Below are 13,696 nucleotides of genomic sequence, written 5' to 3'. Positions count from 1 at the left end.
TTTTTCATATTCACTACTTGTTTTGCAAAATGTCCTTATTCTAATAAAGTAGCAGAAATATCCGTGCACAGAGTAGAATGACCAAAATTTTTAATTACAATTCTGTTTGGACGAAGATGACGAGGAAGGAATTTGTGGAAACTAATGTCGGTTTTCATTAAATGATTTATTATTGTATTATAACTGATACGATTTCTGGAATGTAAAATAAGATGAAACGTAATTGACTTACAAGGCGTTTGCATAGGTAATCCTTATGCAAAAAAATTGTTGAATTCTTAGTATAAATAAAGGCTACAACATCGTGTTCAATTTCAGTCGAATTATTACGGTTATCCGAGTTTTTTAGGTTGGGCGAGAACGAAGAATCAGATTATTTTAATTGATATAAATATTATTAACACAGTCCGGGTATTTATTGATCAAACCTCGTACGGTATATAGGTAATGTACCCAATGAGAACACTACTGGTAAAAATAAATTATTTGCTGAAATTTCAAATATTTAGATTATTAAAAAAATTATTATTAAAATTAACCAAGATATTAATTAATCCTAAACAAGTTTAAGAGTTCTTCTATAACTGTTTAAAATATAAATTATATCCATAGATCTTAAGTTGAAAATAAAAAACTCTTATTTCATATTATATACATAATGCAATTTATTAAAAAAATAAAGTACAGTCTCATAAATTAGTAACTACTTTAAAAAAAATATAAAATACTTATGTATTTTATTAAATATATAAAATCAGATTAATTTTAATTTTCATCAGGTCCACTTGGATTTGGAGACGTCGGCGAATAATTTGGTGACGACGGAGAATAATTTGGGCTTCCAACACCAGGAGAATAAGTTGGTGAAGTTGGAGAATACCTATAATAATATTGTTTTTAAATATCATAAAAAAAATTAAAAAAAGAATGTATCATACCTGGGACTTGCTAATGAAAAGTTAGTAGGTGAATAAACCGGTGAACTAGGGCTATAAGATTGGTTGTATTGCGTATTTCCAGCATTTGGTGTATGTTGCACAGAAGATGGAGAATATGAAGCATTTGATGGTGAATACATTGGACTGGTTGGGGAATATGTTGGGCTGACCGCTAAAGAGGGTGAAGTAGGCGAGTATTTGTAATTACTGACACCTGATGTAGCACTAGGTGTATATGATGGTGATGATGCAGTATATTGTGGAGAACTCGGACTATAAGATGGTGAAGTTGGACTATAAGATGGTGAAGTAGGGCTATACCTAAATTAATTAATAAAATGTCTATTTAATTAATTTAATACATTAAATAATTAATTTTTATTTTAAATAAGTATCAATTGTAAGTACTAATTATTATAATATTATTACAGTCTAGTGGTTCCCATTTGTGAACTTAAAAATTACTCATGAGAACATTTTCAATAAACCTCAAAAATTGTTTTAATAGCAAATTTACAAAAACTTTCATCTAAATATATCCAATTATAACAATATCTATCATGTTTAATATTCATTTTAGATGGCAACTATTATAATAAAAAACAGTAAAAAAAAAAAACTAAATTCAGACTAATTCCAATAGTCAAATTCCTTAATCTTGAATAAAATGTATAAGGATATCAAAACAGTTGCAAGAAATAATTTAAAATAAAAGAGGATTCAAATATACATCAACACATTTTTGACCCTCCTCCCTCCATGTCAGCAAACATTAGAAAGAGAATATCTTTAGGCTTCCTTTAAAATTTATTCTTATTAATAAAATGTATTTTTTCATTTATAAAAATAAAGATAATAATAAAAATAAAAAGATGGCACGTCTTCGATGATGTCAGTAACTTATCGACTTTTGTTTTTTTCTAGCGTTAATTTGAATTTGGATAGATATGATTTTAACATCAGATTTGAAATTTAGCCCCCCTTCCCCGTGTTAGGCAGTCAAATTTTTCAAATCTCTCTTCCCCCGGCCTAATATTTGAATGCTTCCTAAGCACAGCTCCTAAATCAAGAATAATAAATTATATTTATAATTATTATCATATAAATACATTTTTATATTTACAATATAATACTATCATACATTATTTAAGAATATAAACCATAAAAATAATAAAATTAAACTAAAAACAAGATGAAGAATATCAACTTAAGATATTTTGGTTTCCACCTATGTAGGTAGCAACAATTTAAAAATTAATCATATCTCAGAAAGTTTGGGAACCTCTGTTTTATATAATTTAAAAATAATACTTACGATGGAGACGTTGGGCTGTACGATGGAGAAGTTGGACTATATGAAGGAGATGTAGGGCTATATGAAGGACTGGTTGGGCTGTATCTGTAATTTAAAAAATAAAATTTTTAAGCTACTACATTCTATTATATTGAAAATTGTAAAATCAATGTATAATTGAATATACTGTTATAATGTTAAGTCATACATTAGTTTTAGTAATATGAATATAGTTTAAATAAACTTACGAAGGAGATGTAGGGCTATATGATGGCGATGTTGGACTATACGATGGAGAAGTTGGACTATAAGAAGGTGATGTAGGACTGTATGATGGAGATGTTGGGCTATACCTAAAAATAAAGTTGAAAATTAATAATCAAAAATTGTATTAATAAATATGAAATACATACGAAGGACTTGTTGGTGAATACGAAGTATGAGAGTACGAAGGACTAGTTGGTGAATATGATGGACTAGTTGGTGAATAGTTGAAGTTAGGAGACATAGAAGAGTATTTTGGAGTATTTTGTTGCGTAGCTGAGTATTGTGGACTTGTTGGTGAATAATTAGTGGGAGTCATAGATGGAGACATAGAACCAAACTGTGGACTAGATGGATAATTGTAGCTTGGTGACATAGAACTAGGACTAGGCACATAAGGACTAGTTGCCATGCCTGGCGATCCAGGACTGCCTGGAGTTCCTCCACTCGTCATCCAGAATGGAGATGTTCCACTAGCTTCACTTGATCCAGCAGGAGAAAATCCAGGACCACCAGGAGTCATGCCAGCGTCCACATCTATATAAAATAATAAACAATAGAAAATATTAAAAATACACTGGATAAAATTTTAAAGATTTTACTTGATTGCCAGCTACTATTTTGATAAACTGGGGTAGATGTTTGATCCCATGGAGTCATAGCAGGTGACATTGATGGTGTGCCAGCTGCCATGAACATACCACCACCACCTACACCCATGTAACCATTATCCATTGGTATTTCTATACCATCCTTAGCCTTTTCAGCATCCAAAAGTAAATCAAAACAACCTAATAAAACACATAGTTGTAATATTTCTAATTATTAAACAAAAATTAGTGTAAAATTTACCTGTTCCCATTCTAGGTAACTGTCCCATAATTATGTTTTCTGATACACCTCTCATTGGATCAACTTCCGCATGTGAAGCAGCATCTAATAATACATCAACTGTTTCTTCAAATGAACATCTAAACACATACACATTTAATAATTTATAATCTAGATGATTTAGAATATCTACACAATATAGATTATTTGTCAAATTTACCTCATTAATGCTCCAGTATCTTGTCTGTTGATACCATGTCGAGTAATAGCCATCAAATGACCTTTAGCAGTCATTACATCACACAACAATGCCAAATGCCGATAGTTTACATATAAACCATAAAACTGCAACACAGTATTCATTTCTTTTTCAACTGACTTACGAACAGCTTCAATACCCAAAACCTGAAATCCAAATATATACTTCACAAAATGTTCGATTTATAAGTAATTTTAATTACAAGCTTTACCGAAAATATTTCACAAATGTCATTTGAAAATGTTCTCACAGGATCAACATCTCTTTCACTCAACACTTTCATTAGACTTGTACCATCAGTTTCTAATAACCAATCAGCAATTGCTTTAAATTCCCCAACATCAGTGATTATTATTCTTTTTTTGGAATCAGTTTGAGGCAAATGCATGTAAACTTTAGCTATAGCTTCTATTCCCTATAAATAAGAAAAATATTAAGAAGTAAATTAATCAAATAAAAAAAGTAAAAAATAATAAAATTGAGTCAGTTTTTCACTCACTTGTAGTGTCATATCAGACAACATGTTAGCTTCAATACATCTAAGAAACATGTCATCTTCCATTTTATCAACAGTGTCTTCATCATCACCGCCATTCATTTTTCCATCTTCACCATTCATTATACGAATACGTAAAATTAATTTATCAGCATTATCATCATTAAATATGCAATTGAGATCATCACCAAAACCAGCATTGATCTTTTCAGATATTGCTTCCATAGTCAATTTTTTATCTAATATAAAACATATTTAAAAATACAAATTATATTTAATACAATTTAAAATAATTATATGAATACTTAATTACCAGTCATTCTTTTTCTATCCAACTCAATTCGCAACAACCATGGTGAAATTCTTGAAGGATCAAAGTCAGGCATTTCATAATATACATTTACAAACTCTTGATCTTCTCTAATAACTGTATTTTGAGGATCAGGATCATAATAAATAGCAGTGTTAGCGGTAACTTTTCTCAATGTTGTGTGTTCGAGTCGACAAAGTACATTTTTAGCTTTTTCTGCATCTCTAGCAGCTGTTCCAGTCAAAAATACAGTCAGTGAAGGTGCTTTTGGATTTTTACTTATATTGATGATTTCCTAAGTATTAAGGTATAATATAATTTAATATTTATAATTAACAAAAAATATCTTAAACAAAGAAAAGTAAAATTTACCTTTAATCTAGGCACTCCAAGAGTTACATTCTTTGAAGATACACCAGCAAAATGGAAAGTATTCAATGTCATTTGAGTAGCAGGTTCTCCCAAACTTTGAGCAGCCAATGCTCCAACCATCTCACCAGGTTGTGCCTGGAAAAAAAAACCAGAAAAAATTTTAAAATAGTACTAGGATTATCAGCAAAAATAAATTTACCTGGGCTTGTTTAAATCTATTTTCAATTTCACCAATTAACCATTCAAATGCTTCAGAAGATAAACGAAATCTTTCAGATACAAGCTTAGTGCACAGAGTAGATCGTACCAAACATTGAAATAATAATGTAGCATCTTGATTGGCTTTCTTGCTTAACTGGTCTTCTCCTGCTACAATAATACACTTTCCCAACAGATCTCGAACTCCTTTAATAGGTAATAAACAATTAAGAATTTAAAATACAATACATAAATATATTATGTTATACAGCATACCTCGTAGAACTTTTATAGGATTCAAATCTGTTTGTCCTCGTTTGTTTATGTGAAAAATTTTTTGTACATTCCAAATCATACGTTTTAAATTACAAGGTAACACCACTTTGCTTTCACCAGAAGGAAATATTTCTCTTAAAGTATCTCTATCATTATTTAATTGTTCCCATTCCTTTTCCAATTCAGCAACAGTATCATTACTGCCCATTAAGTCTTTTAAAACATCCTCAGTAAATATTTTTCTCATTTGTCTTTCATTTGAAACATCAAATTTAAATTCATCCTCAAATTTCTTGTGCGATGGTTCTATAGTAGCAATATTTTGGAATTCTACTGTCTCTCCACATAAACCATCTTCTCCATAACGTAACTGAATCAATTGACCAACAGAGTTACGGACAGTCCCATCATAGTGAACCATAACAGATTCCATAGCTTTGATTAAACGTCTTTGAATATAACCTAGCAAAATACATTAATATTTAATAACTAATATAATTAAAATATATCAATTTTAACTCACCAGTTTCAGCAGTTTTTACAGCAGTATCAATAAGACCTTCACGCCCACCCATGGCATGAAAGTAAAATTCTGAAGGTGTTAATCCGGCAAGATATGAATTTTCAACAAAACCTCTCGATTCCGGACCATAATCATCCTTAATGAAATGTGGAAGAGTACGTTTACGAAATCCAAATGGTATACGTTTGCCTTCTACATTTTGTTGTCCCACACAAGCAATTACCTAAAGCCAATAAAATTGTTTAAGTTTACCAAAATTAAAAACAAATTAATAACTTCATTAATAATAACTAATAGCCCTTAAATTAAATCAATTTAAATACCTGAGAAATATTAATATTGGAACCTTTAGATCCAGCAACAACCATAGCCTTGAGATTATTGTATTCTGTCAATGATTTTTTAGCAGAACCTCCAGTCTTATCACGAGCATCGTTTAATATTCTGTTTACTTGATTTTCAAAAGTCTGACGAAGAGTATTACCTGGTGTTGGCTCAAGATCCATATTATGAGCTTTTTGTATTACTTCTATAACGTCTTCTTTGGCTTTTTTAATAGCTTTTTGAATTTCTAAATAGGTTTGGGGATCGGCAATAGTATCACCAATACCAATAGAATGACCTAAAATAATAATTAAAAATGCCATTAAAATTAATTTTTTACATAGATTTAAATTTAATTACCTTCATATAAAAGCCAATTATTAACCACAGTTTGAATATTACCATAGAACCGTCCACATACTTCATGTCCTAATTCTAACATACAAATGTGAAGCAAAGACCCAGCTGATGTACCTAAGGTTTTTTTACATAATATACCCATCACTAATTCACCATGCTCGACCATAACCTGAAAATAAATATAATGAATTAATATAAATGTAAACATTATTGATGATCAATAAGATGAAATACTGATCTAAGGACTAGTTAAAGTAAAAATTCTAAGAAAAAAATAGTCATAATTGGTGATGGAAATTATTTGATTAATCAAATAATAATAAATTTAGTTTTATTTTAAAAATACCTAATATTTTACCCAGTAGTTAAATTTGTTTAACATGTATCTATTTTTTCTATTTCAAAAATTGTACTTAATATATAATTTACACAATACTTATTTATTTACTTTAATTTATTTTATTTTATTTTATAACTACTTAATTGTTTTATTTTTTTAAGCACGATCTGTTAATATCTAGTCTTTTTTTTTTTATAATATTTTACTTAATTAGTTACAATTATTTTAAAATAATTATCTTCATTAATGTAGAGGTATACACAGAATTTTTAAAAAAATGTTAAATAAATAAATTGTACTTTTGTATCACCAGGAGATATCCATTTATAAGGTCCATTATCTTCATCATCCGGATGAGTGGAATGGGTACGTATCAAATTGACATTTCCAGGAATAATCAATGAAAAAAGTTGTTTTCCTGTCCATAATGGCTTAGGTTTAAGAATACACGGAGTAGGCATTTTTCCATCCCAAATTGGCAAATGCATCAATAAGTTCATCATTTGTTCCTAAAAATAATTTTAAACAAAACAATGTAAAAATATATATTTTTAAATTTATTTTTAAAAAATATAGAAAAATATTGTATAATTGATAACAATTTTAAGCTTTATATTGATTAAGGGTAAATATACATTGGTTTTTTACATATACCAATTACCAAATACATCCTCTAATTAAAAATTACCTTCTCAAGAAAAACATCCCTTTTAGTCATTTTTCTTATAGCTGTCAAAGTATCTTGAACTATTCCCATTACAGGTTTATTAGCTTGAGGAGTAATGATTTGTCTAGGAGTAATATGAATATTTTCTACTTCAGCTCTTGTTTCCATTGATTGTGGAACATGAAGATTCATTTCATCGCCATCAAAATCAGCATTATAAGGAGATGTACAACTAATAAATATAAAAAATATTTATACTTCTTTATCTATTTTAGGCAAAAATATAAAAAAAATACCTCAAATTCATACGAAATGTAGACCATGGTAAAACTCTTACTCTATGACCCATCATACTCATTTTGTGTAAAGTGGGCTGTCTGTTAAAAACTACTAAATCACCATCTTTGATATGTCTTTCAACTTTATAACCACATTGTAAATGTAAATCTGATGGTTTTGGGTGAAACCGTAAATCTATTCTTTCACCATTATCACGTATAATATATTTAGCCCCAGGATATTGGGAGTTACCACGGCGAACCAATTCCAACATACTATTAAAAAAATTGGTTTAAATAACAAAATGCATTTAATCAATGTTATAAATTAAATTTATACAAGTATATAGTATTTAGTTATATTTACTGATCAATGTTAAATGGAGTAACAATTTCAGGAAATGTCATGTTTTGTGCAATAGTACGAGGTACACCAACTTCATCAATTCGTAAATTTGGATCAGGAGTGATAACAGTTCGAGCAGAGAAATCAACACGCTTTCCCATTAAATTTCCTCGTATTCTACCTTCCTTACCTTTCAACCGGGCTTTAATTGATTTCAGTGGCTTACCAGATTTTTGCATTGCCCTAGAAATATAAAAAATAATTTCTTTAACAATTTTTATAATAAATAAATTAACTTAACCTTTATTTAAAGCTAGTTATAAAAATAATAGAGCAAAATTGGAGACAAATAATTATAAGTATTAACCATTTTATAATTTTATTTTTTATTATTTTATACTTATATGAATGTTTAAAATTTATGATATATTCATAATTGGCACAAAATCAATATTAAACAAATAAATGTTTTTAACATTATTATGAAAATACATTTTTATTCAAAATGCAATAAAAATGAAATATTTTTATTACCATATTAGTGCATATTATTAATAAGCCATAAAAAAAAATTAGATATAATAGAGAAAATGATCTCACCTTGGTAAACCAGGCATATCATTATCTACTAAAGTAGCAACATGATATTGTAACATTCTAATATTCTCAACTATAATATGAGTAGCAGCACCAGATTGTTCATTACGGATTAATTCATTATTACATTTAATTATGTCTGACAATTTATGAGTCAAATCATCCTAAAAAAAAAAAAGTTGATTAAATAAATAAAACCACTTTATATTCAAAATATTAATTTATTTACTTGATTTCTCATTGATCCAAACATAACGATAGCTGGACGAACAGGTAAAGGAGGAACAGGTAATACTGTTAATATCATCCAATCAGGACGCGCAAATCTAGGATCCATACCCAAAATTACGACTTCTTCATCGGTAATGTGTTTTAAAATTTCAAGCACACGCTCAGCAGTCAGAGGTATTTTTTTTTCTTGAGAATCTTCATTCACATGCTTCCATTCAGCAGTTAAATCCAAACCAGTCCGCCGTATAGTAGGTTGATATCGACCACAACCACCATGACCTTGTTTTTTGGGCTACAAAAAGAAAATAAGTTATTTATATAACCTGATGAAATAAACATAACACTGAATGCTTTTTTACTTACAGGCATATTAGGATCATTGACGTTATCTTTATTAATGTCAAGTTCATCACCACCTTCACAAATATGTTTACCTTTACATAAATCATAAACAAATGCTAAACGTTTTCTTTGCTGTCCTTTTGATTTCATCACAATTTCTTTTATTTTTGGATGAGTCTGTTTCAAAAATATATTACATATAACTACATGTTAGTATGTAATTTATTTAAATAAATACTTACAGGGCTAACTAATAATTTGGAACAATAAAAACACACACAGCGTAAAATCTTTATGACTTTAGTAATAAAACCTATTTGAAACACAGGCTTAGCTAGTTCAATATGGCCAAAATGTCCACAGCACTCAGTCATGTTACCTGTAAATAATTAATAAATATTATGAAAATTAATGAACAGTCAAATTGATGATAATAAATGATAAATATAATCAATAATACTTCTAACCTGCACATGTTTGACATCTTGAAAAACGATCAATAACACCTTGTCGGGGATCCATGAGTCCCCCAAGTTTGGGACGTCCACCTTCCATTGTCTCTGCAAAACGAATTCCTCCTTCTGTGACTGACATACGACGCTATGACATTTAACACCAATCAATCAAATATGATAGTAAACGGTATTCAAAGTTTTTTATTAACATACATATCATTTTCCAAGTATATTTATAAATAACATAATATATGTAAGTGAAATTACTTTTTATTATCTTTTACACGAGTTACATATTAAGAAACTTTTAATCTATATTTACATAAAACATATTTAGTTTATGAAGGTATATGAAAGTGCTGTAGTATCTACTGAATTCTCTATCAATATTATTGAGATATAATACACTGACGAATGTATTTATATGGTAATTTTAATGGTTCGTACAGTGATAGTAGCTGGGAGGGGAATAGAAACTAATAAAAAAAAAATTTAAATGCATACTTTTTCTATTCCTTTCAATATTATAAATAATAATTATATAAATAAATTAATATATAAGTAAACAAATAGTTTATACATAAAAATAGATAAATAAATAAATGCTTAGTCTAAAGTATCATTATATTTGTAAAGTACGAACATATATCTGACAATATATTTTTAATTTGAAAACTGTCATACTTTATAAATATAAAATTCTCCAAGCAAATTATTTATTTATTTATATATATATATATATGAATTTATGAGTGTTAGCATTTAATAATACTTAATTTTTATTTTATTTTTTATTATTAATTAAATTACCTTTAAAAGAGTATCTACTCAAGTATACCCCAAGAATAATATCATTACCTATGTCTCGTCCCATCAATCATGTCTCTCCGAATGAAATTTCTAATATTATACAAAGGTTAAAGCCCAACAAATCCCCTGGGCATGACTTGATAACAAATAAAATCCTAAAACACCTCCCCAGAAAAACAATTGTCTTGCTTACATATATATTCAACTCTATGTTAAGATTGTCTTATTTTCCTACCATCTGGAAACTATCCATTATAATTCTCATACCCAAACCAGGTAAACCCCCCAATGTACCAACTTCGTATAGACCCATAAGCCTACTTCCAACTTTAGGTAAATTATTTGAGAAAGTTGTTTTGAAAAGGCTAAGACCAATCACAGAAACACAAAAAATAATTCCCAATGCCCAATTTGGATTTCGTGCGAAACACTCCACAATTCAACAAGTTCATAGGCTAGTTGACACAATCTCTTCCTCTTTTGAGAATAAAAAATACTGCCCAGGAATATTCCTTGACGTGGCGCAAGCATTTGATAGGGTCTGGCACACCGGTCTGCTATATAAAATTAAACAATTTCTTCCCGCGCCACTATACCTATTAATTCGATCCTTCCTTGAACATCGTACCTTCAAAGTTCGTCACAGTAACTCTCTTTCTTCTTTTTTTTCAATCCAAGCTGGAGTCCCCCAAAGTAGCGATCTTTCTCCTGACCTATACAACATCTTCGTTTCAGATATCCCCACAACTCAAAACACGCTCTTAGCCACCTACGCCGATGATACCTCCATCTTATCCCCAAATAATAGCTCCGAAGAAGCATTCAATGCTCTTCAACTCCACCTTGACCTTATTGATAAATGGTCCTCCGACTGGAAAATTAAAATCAATGCCGATAAATCCATTCTTGTCTCTTTCACCCTCAATAAAAAAAACACACCTATTATTTTATTTCAGGGAGTTCCCATCCCCTCCTTGGCTCAAGTAAAATACCTAGGAATAGTTTTAGACAAAAGACTAACTTGGGGTCCTCACCTTAAATCCAAAAGAAAGTCTCTCAATTCAAGATCTCACTTACTACGTCCTATGCTAAAATCCAAACTCCCAATCCATAATAAAATACAAATTTACAAATCATTGTTAAGACCAATCTGGTCTTATGGAGCCCAAATATGGGGTTGTGCTAAACCAACCCAAATCAAAACAATTGAAGCATTTCAGTCCATTTCCCTCCGCACAATAACGTCAGCTCCTTGGTTTGTTTCTAACCACACCCTCCATAAAGACTTAACAATTGAAACTGTTGAGAACTTAGTTAAAACCCACTACAAAAAGTTTCATTACAAATTACTTCATCATCCAAATCAACACACAGCCACAATTCCAGGTAACTCCCCTCGTCGCCTCAAAAGATGTTGATGTCGCAACCTCCTAAACTGAAACACCACTCCATGTCCTAAACGACGCAACTCAAAAGGGTCCTATCACTGGATAGCCTCCCTTCTTATGTATCCAAAGTCACTATTATAATTATAAACATATTTGCTTATTGTATTTTATTATGTACAAATTGAAAATGTTATTTTGTCAATAAAAAAAAAAAATAAAAAAATAAAAATAATGTTGAGTAAATGCAATGTATAACCTTTGGGAACACCACTAGTAGTATCTATTCATATTTCATCATATTAAAAGAAAAAGAAACAAATAGTTTTACGAAACAAAATCACAAGCATTAAGTGATAATAGTTTTTTCAAGCTAGATAAAAGATGTATTTAAAACATTTCTATGAATAATGAATTCAAAATTTAAAATCTTTTTAAGAATTTTCGAAACAATTTAAAATAAAAACAATAACAAATTTGCTAATTTGAAGTTAAAGTAAAAACTAATTATTAGTGATTCTTTTTAACACTAAAATACATAAATGTTAACGATTATTTATTTTGGTATTTAAAAAGGAAAATTATTAGGATAAAATGTTTAAAAAATTCTGAGAATAATTTTAAATAATATACAAGAAATGTACAATATTAATTGCTTTAATTTATGAATTTACACTTTGAAGCTACGCTAATTTAGAATAAATTAATCATATAAATTCTAACTTTTATCTAGTTTTATCTACCTACTACAAATTTGTGGGATAATATTTTGTTATTGCACTACTAAAAATTTTAATAATCATCTGTTGTAATAGTTGTAAATGAGGTACATTACAATCTAAAAGAGAAATTATAAGATGCTTAAGGACTGTAAAAATAATTCATAGTGCTTAGTCAATAAACTGTTGCACTTTACCACTGGTTCAGAAAACACCAAAACAATTTGTAAGAAAATACTAATTTGAGATATCTTACACTTAAATAATATCAAACATATAAGATTTGATATAGATATGTTTTTAAATAAATAAGAGAACATACAATATTATAATTAATGGTATATAACTAAGATGACGTAAAAATATTTCTTATTGTTATTATTTTAAGGACATGAATGCAAAATTTTTATTAATCATATCATAAAAGGTTCAAATGTTTTGTCGTAGGTAATAACAATGAATATAAAAAAACAAAATATTGTACGCGACACGGCAGCAAACATCGGTCGCTTGTTACGCGTTGGTAAATACATTGATATACTAACGCATTCGTCCGCGGACAATATACCAAATTGTACCCGCTTGACACTTCGAATTGGAGCCTTTGAGTCACTGGCAGCCATTCTTGATTAGTTTAGAGGGCACTTAGTTAAATTTCAACCACAGAAAAATTTAATCAAATTTGTCAAAATAATACTGGTCCGTAATCAAACATTCTAAGATGGAACAGGGAATGTTCACGGACATTTAATTCAATAGTGATACCGAACCGACTGAGAAGTCGGCTTACACTGACGACTGACACTTCGATACAAAATATTAATATAAATTAAGATAAGACATATATTATAAAACGCATGAACAATAAGTAAATCGTTAAAGAAATAATGGAGAATCGTAGCTGGCGCAGTCAAACGCTGAATGCGATTGCGAGATGATATAGAAGAGTGATCGGGAGAGCAGCTGAAGTCTAAACAACCGCAGCGTCGCAGCGGCGGCTTCTGGCGACTTGCCGCGTAAATTCAGTGTTACCACAACCGTGGGCGTATAGTTTTGTGTTCGAAAACCATGATCGTTAATT

General features: G+C 29.4%; 1 protein-coding gene across 1 annotated transcript; it reads right to left on the bottom strand.

Annotated features, from left to right (window-relative positions):
- Positions 1 to 765: 765 nt before the first annotated feature.
- On the bottom strand, positions 766 to 13,238 carry LOC112686942 (DNA-directed RNA polymerase II subunit RPB1-like). The gene is made up of 27 exons (XM_025559442.1): positions 13,161 to 13,238; positions 9,714 to 9,846; positions 9,489 to 9,625; positions 9,268 to 9,423; positions 8,903 to 9,196; positions 8,677 to 8,837; positions 8,098 to 8,319; positions 7,749 to 8,006; positions 7,474 to 7,684; positions 7,085 to 7,294; positions 6,446 to 6,614; positions 6,085 to 6,383; positions 5,762 to 5,984; positions 5,239 to 5,700; positions 4,964 to 5,169; positions 4,765 to 4,899; positions 4,396 to 4,687; positions 4,086 to 4,321; positions 3,798 to 4,001; positions 3,548 to 3,732; positions 3,349 to 3,467; positions 3,099 to 3,287; positions 2,646 to 3,033; positions 2,481 to 2,585; positions 2,254 to 2,337; positions 939 to 1,259; positions 766 to 880 (listed from the first exon to the last, which is right to left on the bottom strand). Exons 1-27 carry the CDS (start codon positions 13,236 to 13,238, stop codon positions 766 to 768), a joined length of 5,592 nt encoding a protein of 1,863 aa, XP_025415227.1.
- Between the last annotated feature and the right edge of the window lie 458 nt (positions 13,239 to 13,696).

The sequence above is a fragment of the Sipha flava genome, unplaced genomic scaffold, assembly GCF_003268045.1.
Source record: "Sipha flava isolate LNK unplaced genomic scaffold, YSA_version1 32_pilon_pilon, whole genome shotgun sequence".
NCBI lineage: Eukaryota > Metazoa > Arthropoda > Insecta > Hemiptera > Aphididae > Sipha > Sipha flava.
This window is presented reverse-complemented; position numbering and strand designations above follow the sequence as displayed.

Bases quoted from the DNA above. Each gene is read 5' to 3' on its own strand.
- LOC112686942 (XM_025559442.1), bottom strand. From the start codon at position 13,238: ATGGCTGCCAGTGACTCAAAGGCTCCAATTCGAAGTGTCAAGCGGGTA. The intron at 5,170-5,238 runs GTATGCTGTATA...TACCTATTAAAG, and splicing joins TCCTATAAAAGTTCTACGAG to GAGTTCGAGATCTGTTGGGA. The intron at 1,260-2,253 runs GTAAGTATTATT...TAATTAATTTAG, and splicing joins TACAGCCCAACGTCTCCATC to GTATAGCCCTACTTCACCAT.